Source organism: Phyllopteryx taeniolatus, chromosome 1 (assembly GCF_024500385.1).
Source record: "Phyllopteryx taeniolatus isolate TA_2022b chromosome 1, UOR_Ptae_1.2, whole genome shotgun sequence".
Lineage (NCBI taxonomy): Eukaryota > Metazoa > Chordata > Actinopteri > Syngnathiformes > Syngnathidae > Phyllopteryx > Phyllopteryx taeniolatus.
Window position 1 is genome coordinate 16,406,545 of NC_084502.1, and position 19,170 is coordinate 16,425,714.

General features: G+C 43.4%; 1 protein-coding gene across 5 annotated transcripts in view; it reads right to left on the reverse strand.

The window, feature by feature from the left end:
- Positions 1-2,904: 2,904 nt before the first annotated feature.
- The window catches only part of zeb2b (zinc finger E-box binding homeobox 2b), a 55,781-nt gene continuing 39,515 nt past the window's right edge, over positions 2,905-19,170 (reverse strand). For 2 of the 5 annotated variants that reach the window (XM_061775746.1, XM_061775738.1), the window contains exons 4-10: positions 16,182-16,247; positions 15,062-15,250; positions 12,160-12,374; positions 9,610-9,718; positions 7,533-9,529; positions 5,768-5,948; positions 2,905-4,867 (exon numbers count right to left, since the gene is read on the reverse strand). In XM_061775746.1, coding sequence (XP_061631730.1) covers positions 4,293-4,867; positions 5,768-5,948; positions 7,533-9,529; positions 9,610-9,718; positions 12,160-12,374; positions 15,062-15,250; positions 16,182-16,247 — 3,332 coding nt within the window. In that variant the 3' untranslated portion in view covers positions 2,905-4,292. The remainder of the gene's footprint in view (positions 4,868-5,767; positions 5,949-7,532; positions 9,530-9,609; positions 9,719-12,159; positions 12,375-15,061; positions 15,251-16,181; positions 16,248-19,170) is intronic. The other 3 variants (XM_061775765.1, XM_061775755.1, XM_061775769.1) reach the window with 2 other exon arrangements.

Consider the following 19,170-nt stretch of genomic DNA (forward strand, 5'->3'; position numbering starts at 1 on the left):
ACACAAATTGATGCTGATTTTTTTTTGACCCCATGAAGATCTTTAGCTGATAGGCTAGGATTAGTGCCCCTCTTTAGAACAGGGCTGGGCAAACTGTTGTGCTTGAGGGCCACATTTTGAGAAAGTCAAAATGTGGCCCTCAAAATTACGTGCAGAGAGGCCAAGTCATTTGTAGATGGGGTTAAAAAAGGAACCAAAAAAAGGTACATAAAATATGTGAAATAGGCTCACTCTATCACTAAAATTATCACTTATTTCTGACCCATTACATAATAACTTATTTCTCACCCATTACATAATACACTAAATAATATAAATGTAATTTTGGCATTTTTTACATTTTTTATTCACAAGAAATACCCAATTATTCAATAAAATAAATGACTAAAATGTTAAATGTATGCTGATGTTAAATGTATACACAATTTTATTGTGTATTTTATCATTTGCAATACATAAACTAACCAATCGTTTACTGAGATTTAAAAAAATGCTAAATCTAACAACAAATATTGCAGGTCTCTTGATAATCTCTCTGCTTAGTAGGCTGGATAAAAAAAAATTCACGCATTGAATGTGGCCCCCAGACCATACTTTGCTCACCCCTGCTCTAGAGGTTAGGTGAAGATCACAGACTCCATGACTGCAGCTCTTTGCTTACATGTTGAAAATGATGATCATGTTTTTGTTTTAGTTCAATCCAGTTTCCAGCCCGGGTGACGTGCTTAGAGAGCATTTTGACAACATGAGCGTATCGCTATCATTGGGCGCTGCGCAGCCATATGCCCAGCCCAGATTGGCGGTTTGTTTTGGACAGCTGAGCTGCAATGATTCACTGCGGGGCTTCGTGGAGACCAAAGCTAAGTGTACATTTTGCCTGAGGCCACAGCGCTGCCTGCACATACACTCTCAGCGCCTCCATTGACTCATTTGCATGGACAACACCCTCACCTAATGTCGTGTTCTAATCACTGTCGCCCCATCGTCTTCCCTTTCAGCAATAATGTTGCATGTGGGTAAGTTTGTGTAGCTGAGGAACAAAGGTCACAAGGTGCAGCCCCAGTTGGGAGTTATGCAGTGTCACACTTAACAACACAGAGACAGTAATATAGCAAAATAAATATTTACTTAGAGTAAGTAGGAATATAGATTATAATGTCTTACATGGAGGGCAGCAGAGCAGAAATAATTTTCTTTTCAAATCAGTCAGTAAATTAAGTGCAGCAAAAATCAATCATGTACACGTTCATTGAGCTCAATTGCAATTAGAAGCGAGCCTCTACTAATAGTTCCAGACGGTATTGATTAGTACATGTAAAAGCAGACTGGATCACTTTCAGCTAGTATTGCAGAATGACAGAACCACTTCACAGCGATGGCTCTGAATCGGTCCGTGTTTGTCTCGGCCGGGGATCATTTCTCCCTTTGCCTCGTTAACTCAGCACTTCCCGTTTGCCTTTCGTGCCGGAATTGCAAAAAGAATTCATCACACCCATCCCCGACCTTTGACCTGTTAATCCAGAGAGCCTGTGTGCAAGTCTAAAAGATGCAAAGGTAGCGGACGGTCAATTAATGATGCCCCCATCCATGCCGCACCGCCGAGCTCGCTCCTTTCCTGCTTGCTCCTTTTCCGCTACGTCACATATCAAATTCAACAGCTAATCAACATTTAGCTAACCCCAGCCCCTCCACACGGCCTCCTTTCATCCATGAGATAGTCTGTGAATGATCCGGTAGCGATGCGATCGATGGGAAAATGCAAAGTCGGTTCTGATGTTTGGCATCGCTCAACCTTTGGTGCTTTCATCTGGGCCTTTTGATGTTGCTGTTCATCTGCATAAAGCAAAGTGAAGGGTGTGATGGAGCCCACCTGTCATCGCCAAGTACAAATGTGGGAGGAGGAAAATACATTGTGCAACTATTATTTCCTCCTGCCAGTATAGTCAAATTAATTTGTTTAAGATGAAAAAGATAATATCTGTTTTTTGTTTGCAAACACTCTCATAGTAAAATTTACATTTTCGTTAGAAACATTATTTTTGCAGTTAAAAAAAAATAAATTTTAAGATGAGGACTAAAATATTCATTTTGAATGTTCATAATTGTGTACATGAGATTTTATATATATAATGTATGTATTTATTTATTAATTAATTAATAACATCGGCACGGTGAGCGACTGGTTAGCACATCTGCCTCACAGTTGAGGACCGGGGTTCAAATCCCGGCCTCGCCTGTGTGGAGTCTGCATGTTCTCCCCGTGCCTGCATGGGTTTTCTCTGGGCACTCCGGTTTCCTCCCACATCCCCCCCAAAAAAAGCATGCATAGTCGTTTAATTGAAAACTCTAAATTGCCCATAGGTGTGAAAGTGAGTGCAAATGGTTGTTTGTTGATATGTGCCCTGTGATTGGCTGGTGACCAGTGCAGGGTGTACCCCGCCTCTCGCCCGAAGATAGCTGGGATAGGCTCCAGCACGCCCGCGACCCTAGTGAGGATAAGTGGAACGGAAGATGAATGAATGAACGAATGAATGAATGAATTAATAACCTAAATTAATAAAACAACTAACTACACAGTCTTCTAAATACATTGCATCAGGAGGAAATATTGCATTACGGTAATAGATAATGAAACAGATACAAAATACATGTATATATAATAAGTAGCAGAGCCAGTTTTCAAATCTATTAGAATTAATTAATTCATTAATGAATTAAGAATCAACACCTGCGATTGGCTGGCGACCAGTTCAGTCAGGGTTTACCCCGCCTCTCGCCCGAGGATAGCTGGGATAGGCTCCAGCACGCCCTAGTGAGGGTAAGCGGTACAGAAAATGGATGGATGGATGGAAGAATCAACACATCATATTTTGCCACCTCCAAACAAAGACAACGCAGCAAATGTTTGGTATTTTGTAATTTGGCTACTTTTATTCGAGCAGGGTCATTTTCAAGAGAAATTACAAATCAAGAATTCAATAATACTTTTACAAAGACATTTCAGGAAAGATTCTTCTTCAGTCATGATATCATACATAGTATTTAACAGTCCCTCTTCATTTTTTAGCTTAAAAAAAGAAACAAAGATGAAGAAAGTGGAATTCTTTTCAGTCGAAAATACAGTGTTTTCACAATTGTATAAAAGTTCCCAAATTTTGAATTTTCCATTATGTGGAAAATAAAATAAAATAAGATTAAACTTCGCATTTCACAATGTTTCAAAACACAATAAATGCTCTCTTTACGTAAATTTTGCCCTATGATCAACACCATGTTCCTTTTTACTAAAATATATCTATATATTGAAGACCTATAGTACTGTACACAACAGTATGAAATAAATAAAATTAGGAAATATAAAATGGGCCACATAAATAAGTTTTTTTTTCCAACCTACAAATAAAATGAATGCAATTTGTTGTTTTCCAAAAAGAAAAGAAAAAGGTTTGGTGTAATACTGACAAAGAAACATTGCACAACATAATGTAAACTAAGTAACTGCTGCCTAGAGTCTTAATACTGACACGGGTGCTGCAGAAAACAATGGTAAACCATCCCATAATACTGAAGCTGGTGAAAAAAAAGTAACCTTCCTTTGACACAATACGAGGGTGGCACTTGCAGAAAACACACAGGTTAAAAGGTTTGCATATAAGGCTTCTTTTTCATAAAACACCTCAAAGGCTTCATCCTTCATTTAATCCCCCCTCCCAAAGCGTCCAGAACCCACGTTTTCCCTTAAGACGGAGGCACCACAAGCTCATCTTCCTCCTCTTTGACCCATATCCTTCACAGTCTTAATGATTGGAGGCCTGACACAGTGTGGCTGCGGGTGGCGGAACCAAAGGTGGGTGACGACAAACACCAAAGGGCTAAAGGGGTACGCAGACCCCGCTGCTCTTGTTCCAACCCCGTATAAATATATACATAGGCAACACTTAATTTTTTTTCTTCATGATTATAGAAGCGGAGTGCAATTTGTACAAGTCTCTGTTTTTGTGCTATAAATACTATGGAACACGGGCAGGGGGAGGTTAGCACCACACTCATGTTTAGGCCTTAGGACTGTACATTTTTCCAAATGTATTTATTCTTTGTTGGGTTTGCATAATGTAGCTTCAGTCACAAACCCCTCCCCCTCCCTTCAATGCCGCTGCCTCATTGATTTAGCGGTCAAAGCTTCCCGGAAGCTTCAGGCACGTGCACATACGGTTTAAAACATCACGTCTTAAACCGAGCAGGTAATAATACTGAACCAGGAGAAACGTCAAACGTTTCCCGTGGAAAGCCGACTACATGGCGTCCTCCATCGTGTCCTCACGATCCGATTTGGTTTCCATTTTGCCATCCAGCGAGCTATCGTCCATCGAGTGCTCTCCGTTCTCCTCTTCGTCCCTCAACGTGTCCGGGTCCGTGTCCATGCTCTTGCTCTCCTCCTCCTCCTCAAACTCAAACTCATCCTCCCGGCGTCCCGTCTTCCCATATTCTTCATCCACTTCCTTGCGTCCCTCTATGATTCCTCCGTTCACACCATCGTGCCGCAAGATGGCCTCGCGTTCCGCCAGCTCCGGGTAACCCTGAGGAGTGATTCCCTGCAAGTAGGCCCGGCTCATCAGCAGCTCCGTGGGCTCCAGGTGGCCCTTCTCACGGGCCTCCCTCTCGGCCGCCTCGCGCTCCTCCGCCTCGCGCTTGCAGTACGAGTAGCGATGGTTCATGTGCTGCGAGTACGAGCCCGAGTGCGAGAACCTTTTGCCACATTTGTCGCACTGGTAGGGTTTCTCGCCCGAATGCAAGCGTGAGTGCTCAATGAGATGGTGCTTGTGTTTGAAGGCCTTTTTGCAGATCTGGCATTGGTGCGGTCGCTTGCCTGCAGACACACAAAACAAAGAGTGGAGAACGTGAGAGGCGTGACAACGGTTGGGACGACACAAAACAAATCACACAAAGCAGAGGAAAGCAAAGAATTTGATGGATTGGATGGCGTGGAGCAAAATGACATAACGGGACATCAAATCTAATGTTATTCAAATTGTGAGGCGAAAGTGCGCTCGCATTCGCTGGCTGACATTATGGAAGCTACCTCCTGCGCTCCAAACAAAGAAACTCATCAGTGCGTCGCACTTGTCAATGCATCATAAATACGGTGGCTGAGGAGTAAAGAAATCTGAGCTCAGCAGGAGGGGGGGACAAGCTTATCTCTAAATATGATTCAAGTTCATGTTGCTGCGACGCCTGCCACAGGGTGCAGGCATTTCTTTTCTTTTAAACTTTTGCAACGTATCCCTCATACGAGGAGAAACGGGCTTTTTAATCTCGAGTCCGACCACTTCCCTTCCCTGTAGGACCAGAACAACAGAGCGACGTGAGCATGAAAGCATCACTGCCCCAGCCCCCGACTTTCATGTCCAAATAGATAAGACGTACAAAAGCAGCGAACACTCGACAAGCGATAGCGTCTGAAATGAATGATGCAACCCCGTGAAAGAGGAACTTTGTATCGTTAACAGTAATAAGAAAGACTCGTTAGTGGCATTCTGAAGGTGCTGATGCGATCTATCGCCAATAAGACAGCTGCCTTTACTCATCGGGATAACGACTACTACAACTATATCCACCCTGTTGATGAAGAAGCAAGTTACAAGATGTGCAACAGAGGAAGGAGGAAAAGGAGGGGACAAGTTAAAAGATTCACTGAGGATTTTCAATACAAACATTGACAAAAGGGAATATAATGGGGTTGGAAATAAGGGTCTAGAACAGTATATACCTGTGTGTTCATATTTGTGTCTGAGAAGGGAACTGCTCTTCTGGAATGTTTTGTCGCACAAGTCACACGCGTACATACCACTTTCAGTCTTCTTAATCTTCTTCCGCGACAGACAGGAGTCGGGGTCTGTCATGTCGTCCAGCCCTGACATGTAATCAGCTGTAGCGTCAAGCAGCTCGCCCTTAGCAACAACAAACAACCATAACAAAAAAAAGAAGAAAAAACAAAAATCAATTTGGGCTTGCATTTAAAGCTTCATGTGGCCAGCACGAAAATGAAAATCCCCCCAAAAAACTGACGTTAATTCAAAATATTATGTATTTACTCTTTTGAAATATACATTATCATAAACTTACCAAGGTTTTTTGTTAGTTAGCAGGAGAGAAACCCATAAAAATGTGTTGCCAATCTGGATAACGGGGAATGTTGTTTTATTTATTTATTTTTTTATTTTTTTTTTTTCCATAAACCTTAATTTTCACAGTGAATAATGCAGGAATCGGCACACAAAAATAAGCATGTCTCTCTAACAGTCAAGAGGTCCTGGCTCGGGCCCTCCTGTGTGGAGTTTGCTTGTTCTATCCTGGCTTCTACACATTCCAAAAATGTTAGGTTAACCGGTGATTTAAATTGTCTATAGGTGTAAATGTGAGAGTGAATGGTTTTTTTGTGTCTATATGTCCTGCGACTGACTGGCAACCAGTCCGGGGTGTAGCCTGCCTCTTGCCCAAAGTCAGGTGGGATAGGCTCCAGCTCACCCATGACCCTAACGAGGACAAGTCGTGTAGAAAATGAATGGATTTATACATGGATCTTCATGACAAAATTCAAGCATTTTCGATGCTATTATCCAAATTAGGACTGTTTGACATTGAGATCAGTCTATTTAGAAATTGATTTCAATATGCTGTAATTGATACTTGTGCTAATAATCTGGTCAATAAAGATCCAAACTTTTACATGAAACTCTTTCCATAAAACTGCAATGAACAAGTCCCTTATGTGGCCTGAACAGAATGCATTGAAAGGAGATTTGTGGGGTGGCATATATTGTATTGCTCTCTTTTGTATCTTTCTCAGTCTAGTCAGTAGAACCACCGTCCCTTTTTAAAGTCTCTTTTACGATGAAGACGAGCGCGGCGTGTGAATTGATGGAGAACAATGTTCCAGCGTGAGAGGAACATTCTGCCACAGCGATCACAATCAGAAGGTGTGACGTGTTCCTTTAATGAACTTGACAATGCAAGGATGTTTTAAGATGGGACTGCGCTATCACTCGGCAATCAATTTCAACTAAACGCCTGTAGCTGTATTTTTAAAATCTAATTTAATAACTTAGAATGAGAAACATTATTAATACTTTTTTTTCATCAAAATGGTTCACTCTATGTTAAACAGCCCTCAGCATGCAGTGGTAATGAACATGGGGCCAGTGCATTATTAAACTGCACTTGGAAGCTAATCTCGCTTTAAAACACCACTGAGGAGTGGTGTAGTGGTGTGGGGGTGTTAAGAGGAAGCTCTAGGGCAGGTTTTTGTCATTTTCTACAAATCCAAACATTCTGGTACTTCTGCAATTTGGTACCAGAAAGATGAGGACTCAACATTGGGTCCAGTGATGAAACACACTTTTGTTTTAAAACCATCTGTTTTTAAAGCAAAAAGGGTTATTTACTCTGTCGGCGGAGACATGTCTAATTAGCAGAGCTATGAGTTCACATGGTGCCGCAAGGGGCTGTCACAGAACCACAGGTGGTTTATTTACCTGGAAACCGTGTTTCCGCTGGTACTTTCTCCGCTGATGCATTTCGGCAAAGGTAGCGGCGCCAGCTGCGTATGTGTAGGCCATGTGCGGTAGGAAACCCATCTGTTCCATGCCTGGGTAGGGCCTTAGTCCTGGGATGCTGGCCTGCATTGGGGGCATGAATGTGGCCGGTGGAAAAGCGCTTTGAGGAGGAAGTGACGTGTACAAGGGTTTGGCGGCAAAAGGGTTAATGCCAAAGATAGGGCTAGTGCTTTTCTCCAGGTTGCCGTTGTTGGCAGAGGCGGAGAATTCCTTCTTGAGATAGGCTAGGTTCAGAGGCTCCTCGAAGTGCTCGCGTGGCGAGGGGACACTGCTAAGCTCGACTGTAACACTGTTTACTTTGGGTCGGCTCTTCACCGTCAGCGCGTGCTTCGGTTCCTTGATGAGTCGTGGAAGCGAAAGGTCGAGCGGCTCAGCCTGCAGGTCCTCTGACACCAGGCTGTTGGGGGTATACGAACTGCTGTGCGAATGTTTGGAGGACGTCGACGACAGGTTTAGTGGTGACGGAGTGTTGCTGCGGGAATGGTCCAACTTGTCACCTGCGGCTTTTGTGTCGCCAAACTGGTGGTTTTTCAAATGTCTGAGCGAGGTGTCAAAGTTATTGTGGAGCTCAGCAATGGCTGGGGATGTGATGCAGTTGCCTGGTTTGATTAGAGACATTGGCGACCGCACAAACACAGGGTCTTTGGGGGGAGTGTGGTGGTTGTTTGTTCCGACAACCATTTCCGTGCTGTTCTTGTGCTCCAGCGGCGGCGTTCTTGTGCTACTGTATGAGAACATCTTCCGCTGATCAAACCATTGCTTGACAAATTCCTGAGGAAGGCCAACGGCAATAGAGATCTTGAGCAGCTCCTCAGAGTTGGGCTCCATGTTCATGGCAAAATATGCCTTCAGCACAGACATGTGATCCCTGTAGGGGTGAAGGGAACCTGTCAGTCCCTTCTCAGTCAAGATGGAAGCTGCTAGATGAGCATTCTTCTCCATGAATATATGTTTGTTGGGCATCAGGTTCTCACTTGGTTGGAGCACAGCTTTGATCTCCTCATTCATTTTGCACAGGTAGCGTTCATGTTGATGGAGTGGGATGGGACCTGGGAAGGTTTCTTTGCAATACTGACATGCATATGGTGTAAACATGTTCTCTGATGTCTTTTCCTCCATGACCCCTTCTAGCATATGGTTGGATTTTTCATGTTTGATATTGTTAATTTGTCTCTTTGAGTCTGTGGTCAAGCTCTGGAGACAGGCTTTGGCTTCATTGACCTTCTCAAGTGTGTAGTCTATGATGCTTTTGGTGGCGCCATTGTGATTGACGAGTGGAAGACTGACATGAGGCCCACCTGCTAACGTCAGGCCCTGTTTTTGCTCCTCCACCTGTGAGCCTAATTCCTTCATGTAAGCTGTGAGCTTGGACAGTTCCTCTGGTTTGCAGTCCATTTTCTGCCTGCACACTGTGTTGTCAACAATTTGCAGGACCTTTTGCACCTCACTCAAGTTGTTAATCAGAGGGCCCGGGTAGCCAAGGAGTTGTGACTCTAGCCCGGGGATACCTAGGTGCTGCAGAGGGCTCTGGGCTGTTGAGTTGTGGTGAACCCCCAGTGGACTGTTCCCTCCAACTCCCCCATTCATGAAAGGCCCGGGAGCACCAAACCCATGCGAGGCCATCATCAGTTTATAGTCATTGAAATCGAGCGGTTCTGTCTTGATGCTCAGATGGTTGTTGTGGTCAGTGAGGCCCACTGGCTTGCCGTTCTCCAGCTTTTGTCGCAGCTGGGTGATGGCAGTGTTGGTGGGGGAGGAGGAGGCGGAGGTGGGGGAGGAGGCTGTCTTCATGTTGCTGCGCATCCTGCCGTTGACGGCGATCAAACCAATGCACTTTTTGCTGCTGATGTGCGAACTGTAGGATCCAGAGTGCGAGAAGCGCTTCTTACAGTTGGGGCATTCGTACGGTTTTTCACCTGTAATGGAAATCAGAGAAAATAAAACGTCTGCTTGAAAAGTGACTCATTTGGGTGCACCGTGTTTAACTGCCACTTACCGCTGTGAATGCGGAGATGTTCCTTCAGGTGGTGCTTGTACTTGAAGGCCTTACCGCACTCAGTGCACTTGAACTTGCGGTTACCGGCTGCTTGGTTCAACAGTTGGTGCTGTGGGAGAGACATTTGGTGTTAAAAATCCACAGAGACGCCAGTGGAGTTAAGAAGATGACCGTAAGTGGACAACATTACAATAAGCGTGCGTGCTGCTGAACAGCCACAAGCGGTGGCGATACAGAGAGGATCGCACACCTTTTAATTTCCTGCCTGCTGGACTTTCTTTAGAATTTGGCAGCCCGGAAAATAATCTATATTTAGCGCATTTCCCTTCATTAGATACACTGATTTGATCTACTTTTCATTCATTTCATAGTAATAAGTCTTGTCTCACCATGCATACCTGTATTCACAACGCTTTTGAAAAGTTAAAATGTTATGTAGGACAGAGAGTACATGAGCATCTAATTTGCAATTCTAACGATCATCAGCACCCAGCAACTAGTCTGACTGTCTAAACCTTCTTATCACCCGTGAAAAAATTCACTCTTGAGTTGAGAGACTTTTTTTCCAAGCTCAGACGAGAGAAAATCCAATGCCCCCTTCTACCGGCATAGCCATGAAAAATGTTGGGGTGTATGCATTCCTGAGGAGACAGATGGTAGAGCACAGGACACTACGAAGAACAGCTCCAACCTTCACAGATCAAGCGGGGAGAGTCGGGGGCCCCTGCTTAGCGCCGGAGAGAACCGCGCCACTCGTATATTGCTGAGTTGCATAAACAAACAGCAACAGCTGCTTCGGTGCCTCCGCCCCCACCTCCTCCTCCCCTTCTTCCCCTAAGGACCTCTGCCCGCTAAAGTTTAGTCTCACTGCTAATAAGACACTCTGGGCCCTTAATTGTAAATGGCACCAGCAAAATGCTTCATCTCGGCTTCATGGATTGGCGCCGTCAATGCCGCCACACATGTGGGCGGGGCACCGGCAGGATGCTTGCATATGTATAAGCTCTAATTAGTCATATTCTGGCTAATTGCTTAAAAGGAGGAGGAGCATTAAGACTTGTAAACATATGAGAGCACATGTTTACTGATGGGTACATTATTCCTTATGCTAATGCACGGAGATGTTTTCAGGCTTGCTAACAGGACGGACAGGACGGAAATGACAAAGAACAAACTACCAAAGAAGCTGACTGCGGGCCACACTGCAGCTGATATTATAAGTTAACATAAGTGGTGGAGCAGAAGGAGCTGCGGTGCTTGAACAAGACTCGCCGGCCATTGAGTGAGGAAGCGGCAGCAGAATGGTAATATGGGGATTGGGACGACAACGCATTCGGCCGGCCCATCTGCTCACGTTTACATCCAGCTGGTAGAGCAGGTGAGAGTGCAGGCTGATGACATCAACTTCAGCCTGAGGCTGTCATCCTGTCTCAGGTGGCAAGTGAACACATCGCATGACATGGATTTTTTTTTTATAGTTTATATTGGGGTAAATAAATAAATAATAAATAATGGATGTTTGTTTTGCAGTTCTACAGTTTTTATACAGCAACCTGGATTTTTAATGTTTCTTCCCAGAATGTTCCTGTTAAATTTGTGTAAAAACAAGCATTATTTTTTTTTTAAATAAAACGAATATCCCAATTTTTTATCCAAAATCTCTGTCCAGTATTATCTGATATCAGCAAAATGTTTGCTGTCTGTATGCAGGGTGACAAGCTGAGTTACACCGGAATCAAACAAGAATAATCCCATTCATCCTGTTCAGATGATTATTTCTCTACCAATTCTCATCAGATCATGCAATAATTTGTGTTTAGTGTATATAAAATCTTATTCTATTTTGTGGGTCTAAACAATACTTCATCTGCTTGTCGCTCTTTAAATACTAAATCCCAATGTGACCAATTTATTATTTTATTTAAAATGTAATAACCATTTCTCATATTGAGCTAAATTACACCAATGCTATATTTAAAGTCCATGACCAATGGAAGTGTTTCATCCTCACAGGAGGACTCATGTCCACTGTCACGAGACGTACTCATACATATGGTGCGAAAATATTGCTGCTATTCATGCAGTGTGTGTGTGTGTCTGCATGTGTGTGCGCGCGTGTGTGTGTGAGAGAGAGTGTGTGTGTGTGTCACCAGAGCAACATTAAAGACTAGGAGCAAAGTTAAGGCGCTGATAAAAATTTCCAAATTGGAAATTAACACAATCGCTGGATCGTGAACACGAGGCTGCAAAATCATATCAAGGAAGGCCATCAAAAAACCATTTAGGGCCTCAATTAAAGTTATTACCATTAAAGGAGTCGCATCTTCAAAATGCCATGAAAAATTAATAATGATTGCCAATCAGAAAAAAAATGATCTCTCTTCTCAGAGGATCAGAGCACATTAGAGATAAGATGGCGGTTGTGTGTGCATGTGAGTGTGTGTCTGCGTGTGAATGTTTGTGTGTGTGTGTGTGTGCATGTGTGTGTGTGTGTGTGTGCGTGTGTGTGTGTGTTGACAGGGGGTGGTATAAGGAGAAGCAATAGCTAACCTGATCTCTCGCAGGCTTGTGCGTGGCCATATGTCGCTCGAGCTGAGTGCGGTAGGCGAACGTGTAGCTGCACAGCGGGCAGGCGAAGTTCTCCTCATTCTTCTCATGGCGGTACTTGATGTGCTCCTTCAGTGATGTCAAGCGCTTGTAGCCCCGGTCGCAGTAGGGGCAGGTCAACAGCTGGGCGAAGGCATCTGGCGTTCCAGGTGGCAGGTCTGCATGGGTGACGGTAGGATAGGAGGGGAAAGGGGGTTGAAAGGGAAGGGAAAGCAGGCCAAAAGGTCAGCCAATCAATGGCAGCTAATGGGCGGCTTGCCCAGAGTAGTATGGGAGGTATCTACGCAATCTGCTGCACATGAGAGCCACAGTGTAGGACTGGCACACACACACGCACATGCACACAAACACACTCGCACACGCGCGCACAGGCGCGCGCAGACACATAGTCTTTTAACAGCATACAAACACTTGTGTATTTCATAATTTTGATTTCTGTCAACTTTCACTTTTACTCCACAACAACCCAAGTAAAATGTTTACTTTTACCTAAAAACATTTTCCCAAGCTATCTTAATTACTCATTACTACAAAATAAAATCCAAAGAAATTGTTAATTAGCATAATACCTCAACAGCGGACAACAAAGCAGAAGAATAGTCGTGCCTGTACTGACACAATACAAATGGATGTACCTGCTGCTGACTCTGCCTCTCACGCAACATCTCCAGCAGCAGATGACAACCAAAATAATTACAATGGTGATTACGAGGATAATTTTACACATCCGTCAATGTATGGACTGAAATGCTTTTCGTACATTGGATTTTGTGCCTCTTCACAAAGTTACAAAATATTGGCATTCAAAACTTCCTTTCCAACCTGGTAGGTTAAAATAATTTATATGAATCCAGTGAGGCCAAAACATCAATGTTCTTTTAGTTATCGCGCTTGTTTAGGCATATGTTACTGTGACGGCCAGGATAACTTGCGCTAGCAAACTTCACTCGTTAGCCAACGCACAGCTCTTTCGTTACACCACTGAAGTAAACTAAATACTGTAAATAAAAAGGTAATCACAATTCTAACTTCTCTAGTAATATTGTGATATCACATAATTGCGTTTGTTACTTAAGGAAAGCAGATCTCAGACTCTTCAAGACTTTTTCTCAAGGAACATTCTATAAGGTGCCTTCTAGGCGGCACGGTGGACAACTGGTTAGAGCGTCTGCCTCACAGTTCTGAGGACCGGGGTTCTATCCCCAGCCCCGCCTGTGTGGAGTTTGCATGTTCTCCCCGTGCCTGTGTGGGTTTTCTCCAGGCACTCCGGTTTCCTCCCACATCCCAAAAACATGCGTGGTTGGTTAATTGACAACTCTAAATTCCCCGTAGGTGTGAATGTGAGTGTGAATGGTTGTTTGTTTGTATGTGCCCTGCGATTGGCTGGCAACCATTTCAGGGTGTACCCCGCCTCCTGATAGCTGGGATAGACTCCAGCACTCCCGCGACCCGAGTGAGGAGAAGCGGCTCTGAAAATGGATGGATGGAAGGTGTCTTCTACCAAAGTTATTTTCTGTTAAGATACTTGTACTTTACTCAAGTCATTCTTTCGATACATACACGCACACACACACACACACACACGCACCCCAAAACACAGCAGGACGGCAACTTCCTTCATGCCATCACTTTTTTAAAATCTTTCCCACTCATATGCCTGCCATGTCTGCAGCTTGACCCCCACACCCGCAATACTCAATCCTCCTCCGCCTGCTGGGACCTTCAGAGGTGAACTATCTGGTTTCTGCCCAGCTGTTGCTTTAGACTGTAGGTAAACACTGTGGCATCCGGCAAATCTGTGGGACCAACAGCTGTCTGCTCACGTCGGGCAAGAGAGCTGCTGCAGCTTCTTGTCTCTCATTCAGAACTTTTTGTTTTCAAAGAACATGGGACAGGAGGCAAACTGAGCAGGCACCAACTTGACAAAGCTCATCTACATTTTGATATTAAATCCCTCTGGGCTCCATGCTGGCCATTTGTGGGTGCCTTGCTTCCTTTTTTAAAAAAAAAAAGAATTATGTTTTTTGAAATTACTATCATTATTATTATTGCGTTAGTGCAAACGTAATGAAACTTCCCAAGGATGCAGATTTTTGTCTAATTCTGTTATTTTCAACTTTAGCTCTTTAGATATATCAAAAAAGTACTGTTTACATCAAAGTGTACCTATTGCCTCTATTGTGGCCATTATTGTCTATGAACTAAAACCCATGAAAAAAATGTTTTTAATTCCTTGTACTTTATTGGATTAAACCATACAATTTCGGTGAAATCGGTTTCATTCTGAAATCCACTTCAGTTTTAATTATTTTTTTTAAAAATCTTTTCTACTAGATCATCATGTACATTTACAACATTTGTCCATTTTTAGAAAAGGGAGCAATTTCATGTAATATTCTTAGTTTCCGAAAGAGATGTAAAATGGCTAACTCCACTTAAATGAAGAAGTGCAGAAATGCTCTGCTGACCATGAAGAAGAATTACATTTTATTTTAAGAAGTAGACGCTCCTGCTGCTGGCTGTAGAAAGACTACTTTTAGCAATATAAGAAAACTACTCTTGGTGGTACTGAGGTAATAATTGATAATTGAGGTTATGCATTGTGCAAACAAATTGGAATATAAAGTCTTAAAAATTAAAAATAGATATATATTTTATACTAATGACAAGAACTGATGTTGCTTAAAAACCTTTGTCGTAAAAGAAGCAAAAAACAAACAAACACAAAAAATCTTAAAATTGACAGACTATACCTGTAGGTGGCAAAAAATGCTTCAAACAAGCTATAAAGGCTGGTAAAATCAAACAAGGCTTGAGTGTTGCAACTGGTTTAAAATTTCCGTACCGTTTTCCTCTGGCCCCGCTGCCTCCGGCGTCCCAAGGCGGGACAGCTCCTCCGGGGCTTCTGGGTAGATGATGGCAGTATCACCTCGCTGGAGATACTCAGCGATGCTCACCACGTGGCTGTCGCTGTCGCCCAGCTTCCGCTTGGCAAAAAAGTCCTCGAACTCTGAAGTGCAATTGACGCTCTTGACTAAAGAGGGGAAGGGAGAACAAACAATAATATGTTTGCTATCTTTTGCAAGAAATGCCCTGCACAAAGATATTGGGAATATCTTGCTACAAGTGTGAGGTGACACAAAAAGAATAGAGCAAAGCTTCAGAGAGAATACCTCTAAATTATGGGCTCTGCATGTCATGCTGTGCCTCTAAAATAAGAATTGTAACCAAATCCAACATCAAATCATAGAATAAGCAATAGAAAAACTTGAGTAAGCGAAGTCACTCATGACTGACAAAACACATATGACTGGGTGCACTCCTGAATTCATCAGTAGCAGAACATAGACGTGCACATTTAAGAGGGACTGTGGCTTAATTGGTTCAAGCTAAACCAAAGTAAAATACAGCGGTGAATTGTGGTGCCAAAATGACCATCTTTACTAACAAATTAAAACAAAATCAGTGACAAAATTGGCGGCCTGCGTTAGTTCTCATCTGAGTAACATCTCATTGAGGGTCAATTGTAGCTAACAAGGCTTTTGGATGGCAAGTGAAGGTAAGCTTTAAAGTGTCATTTCTGACAACTTCACCAGCCAATTGGTAAAAGGTCAAGGTAGCAAATATTTGGTTATCTCGAGAGAGAGAAAAAGCAAATGTCATCGGTGCCAATGAATCCCTTTAAGCGGCAGCGATTGCATCATTTACGATGTTCATTAGACATGTCTTTCTAAGCTAATTGCCAGAGTTGCGCTTATGCTGATTAAACGGGCTCGTTACTTGTGAAAATGATAAATGTGATATACTTTAACTCAGCCAAAGAGGAAATTACCTTCTTCACAATGACAAATGCTTGTGACCATATCAAAAAAATAATCCTATTTTAATATATAGCTGCTAGGATGTTGTGACACAAGAAGGACGTTTTCAGTAGCAGGAGCCAAACGAGCAACAATCGGACTCACCTGTACCATTTCCAGCCATTTGCAAAGTGGCATCAGGGCCCAAGGTGTCGAAATCTTTTATTTCATCTACATAAGAGAGATGCAAAAGGGGTGGGGTTGTGGAGGAAATGGACAAAGGCGGTGGAGTGAGTGCAAGCCAAGAAACATGACACATAGAAGGTATGGGAGAAATAAAGGCACTGCTGTGCATCACAGCGCATCACCGCTTTGCTTATTACACTCAATGAATACTATCGTCCGGGCCAGACAGTGACTTATTTACCTTTAACATGACAACAAGCTGTGACTACACAAAATATCCACCTGAGCAATTGCTGAGCTTCCGCCAACATGCAGCTTGAGCTCATTACACCCCGGCTGTGATGCCACCGCACTCCTCCACACGCACATTATGACTCCTTTATTACATGTGGACATTTTCATCCGAAGCTGCCTCACACAGTAGTGTACACTTGCTTGTACTAAAAATAACACACCCCTGCGCCACAAATTAAGAGTTGCATTACCACGTTTGCCTCGCTTGTTGGTGTTAAAGACATCGTCCAATCAGATTGTTTCTGCCTCTGAGCAATATTAGAAAGATTATAGACTCTTCCAATCAATTTTGTTAATTGGTCCTGCAGACAGCCAGTGAGGTGCTGGTACAGGTGAGGTGGTTGTAAACTCAGGGACAGCTCTTAAACAGTGTCTGCACATTGGTTTCTGTTCACAATTAAATCAACATGCTTCCAAGAACACGGAGGCCATGTTTTGCGCCTTCGTTTTACTAGGTGGCACAAGGCGGGACCATCCAATGTCACTCGACATGCCACAGGAAGAGATGGAGAGAGTTGCGTTGATCATAATGTTCCCAGCACAAAAGCCGCACAAAAGCCAGAGGCAAAATTACTTTTTTTATTTTTAGCTGACAATGGACTTGATGGCAGTGTAGTCTGTGAACACCCCCACTCTGGCTTCTGGAGGGATTTTTTTTTTTTTTTTGATTGCATGTCTGCCAAGCGGCATCAGAACCGCAGCTTGAGAATAAACGTCTTTTTAGTCACATAAATCATGAGAACCATATTGAAATATACCCACACAGCTCAGATTTCAGCACATGTGCGTGTCCTCACAGGCCATGTTTGCTTTGGCTAATCAAATTTGGGTGCATTCTTTTGCCCTGATGCAAGGGGATGACCAGTGGGATTTACTGGTCCTCCTCTCTGCCCTGTTTACCTTGGAAAACATGTGTTATCTGCGGTCTGAAGGCGAGACCAGTGCTTCCAGCAGGCGGCAGGTCCACCTCTAGCACACGGGGCAATGTGTCATTGCGGTGAGCGAGGAAGGAGGCTAGCTCTTTCAGAAAGTGAGTGTTTATGTCCTGACATGGCAGCCAACACTTTTACATGGCATAAAAGCTGTCACAACAGATGCGTGTGGGCCACAAAAATGTGCTGCTGTGGGTCACTGGGTAGCCAGAGGTGTATTTCGTCGCCATTAAATCACAGAAGGCCCACCTCCTGGAAGACCAAGACTATAGCACATATCATCACAATGCACAGTTTGTGTTTGTTATGAAAACATTCCTAATTTAATGGACGTTCTCTGTTCTGCCTCTGAGCTGTGGGCCACATTTAATGCAATGGTGCTGTACTTTGGGAAAAAAAGGATTCAGAGAGGGTCGATGCAATTTCTATTAAATATTTTGCATGCATCCTTTCACGTTGCAGCGCCACACAGCCAAGTAACAGTCTGAAATTTGGACTTGGCAAGATGAAAAAAAAAAAAGCAATTATTTAGCAATACTAGGAACCTCTGCAATTACAAGTCCGGTGGCAATGAAAATATGGTGCTGTATTACGATGCTAACTTGAGAGCGCAGGTGATTTATGTGCAAATGTCTGTCAGTGACTATGATGTCATACTTTCCAGAAGACTGCATTCAGCTACATTGTGGGATGGAGGAATGAATGTCATGGACAAGGCCAGATGTAAGGCTCTGATTGTCTTCTGGAATCACAGGAACTTCCTGTCTTGCATGGAGTCACCGTTAAAATACATTGAAAGTGACAAAAGTGATTTTCTTCCGATGTGTAAGTAAGATTTCTTTGAGCCCAATTTCACCAAGAAGGCCGGACTCAGCCTTCCGGAGACTTCCAGCAGGCCCAGTATGAAGCTTGTTGATAGGGTTCCAAATCAGCAGGACAGTGATGTGTGTACGTGTGTGTGTGTGTGTGTGTGGGGGGGGGGGGGGGGGGGGGGGGGGCTGCTAGCTTATCTCAGGACTCAGTTATGTGTTGAGGTATCTGCGCAGACACTCAGGCACCACCAACGTAAGAGTAGGCTGGGAAACACAGCAGCCACAAGATTGGGAAAGAGACTCTAATGAACTTGACTTGCTCTCCCAAATATGTCAGACACTTTATCACAGAAAGCAGATTATGTGGGAATTGCAACATGGCTGATTTACAGACATTATGGCACCGCGGGTCTTTATCAAATAAACAATTACCGTATGCAACGACAGCTTGTTTATCCTTTATCTTGATTTATTTACGCAACTGTCTTCTTTCCTCTATCCCTGAAGGATATGAACTGTTATTTAGGCTTTTTCCCTCCCCTAATAAATGTGCCACCTCCCCACCTCCAGTATTAAAATTAAAGCCCGCTGAAGGTTCCTGGGTTCTTGTGTGCAATGCATGGCTAGTTCATTAGCAGAAATGAATAGCAAAGCCAAGCTCATTTAAAAAGGAGCTGTCTTACATGACTTCTCGCCGCACTCTGTTCCTGTCACTCGCTTCCAAGAATCATTGACTCTTATTATACATGTAAATGGCTATCATAAAAATAAAAATTTCATTTAAGATTGCTAATGACTTTTTTTCAGCAGTCTGGCTTTCTTTAATGGTTCTACCCTGCCCCCTAATTAAAAGTATTTATCTTTCAAGCATCCGTGACTGGCGCCCCGGCAATCAGCGCCGTTCAACAAAAGAACATAAGTCAAGTTTGG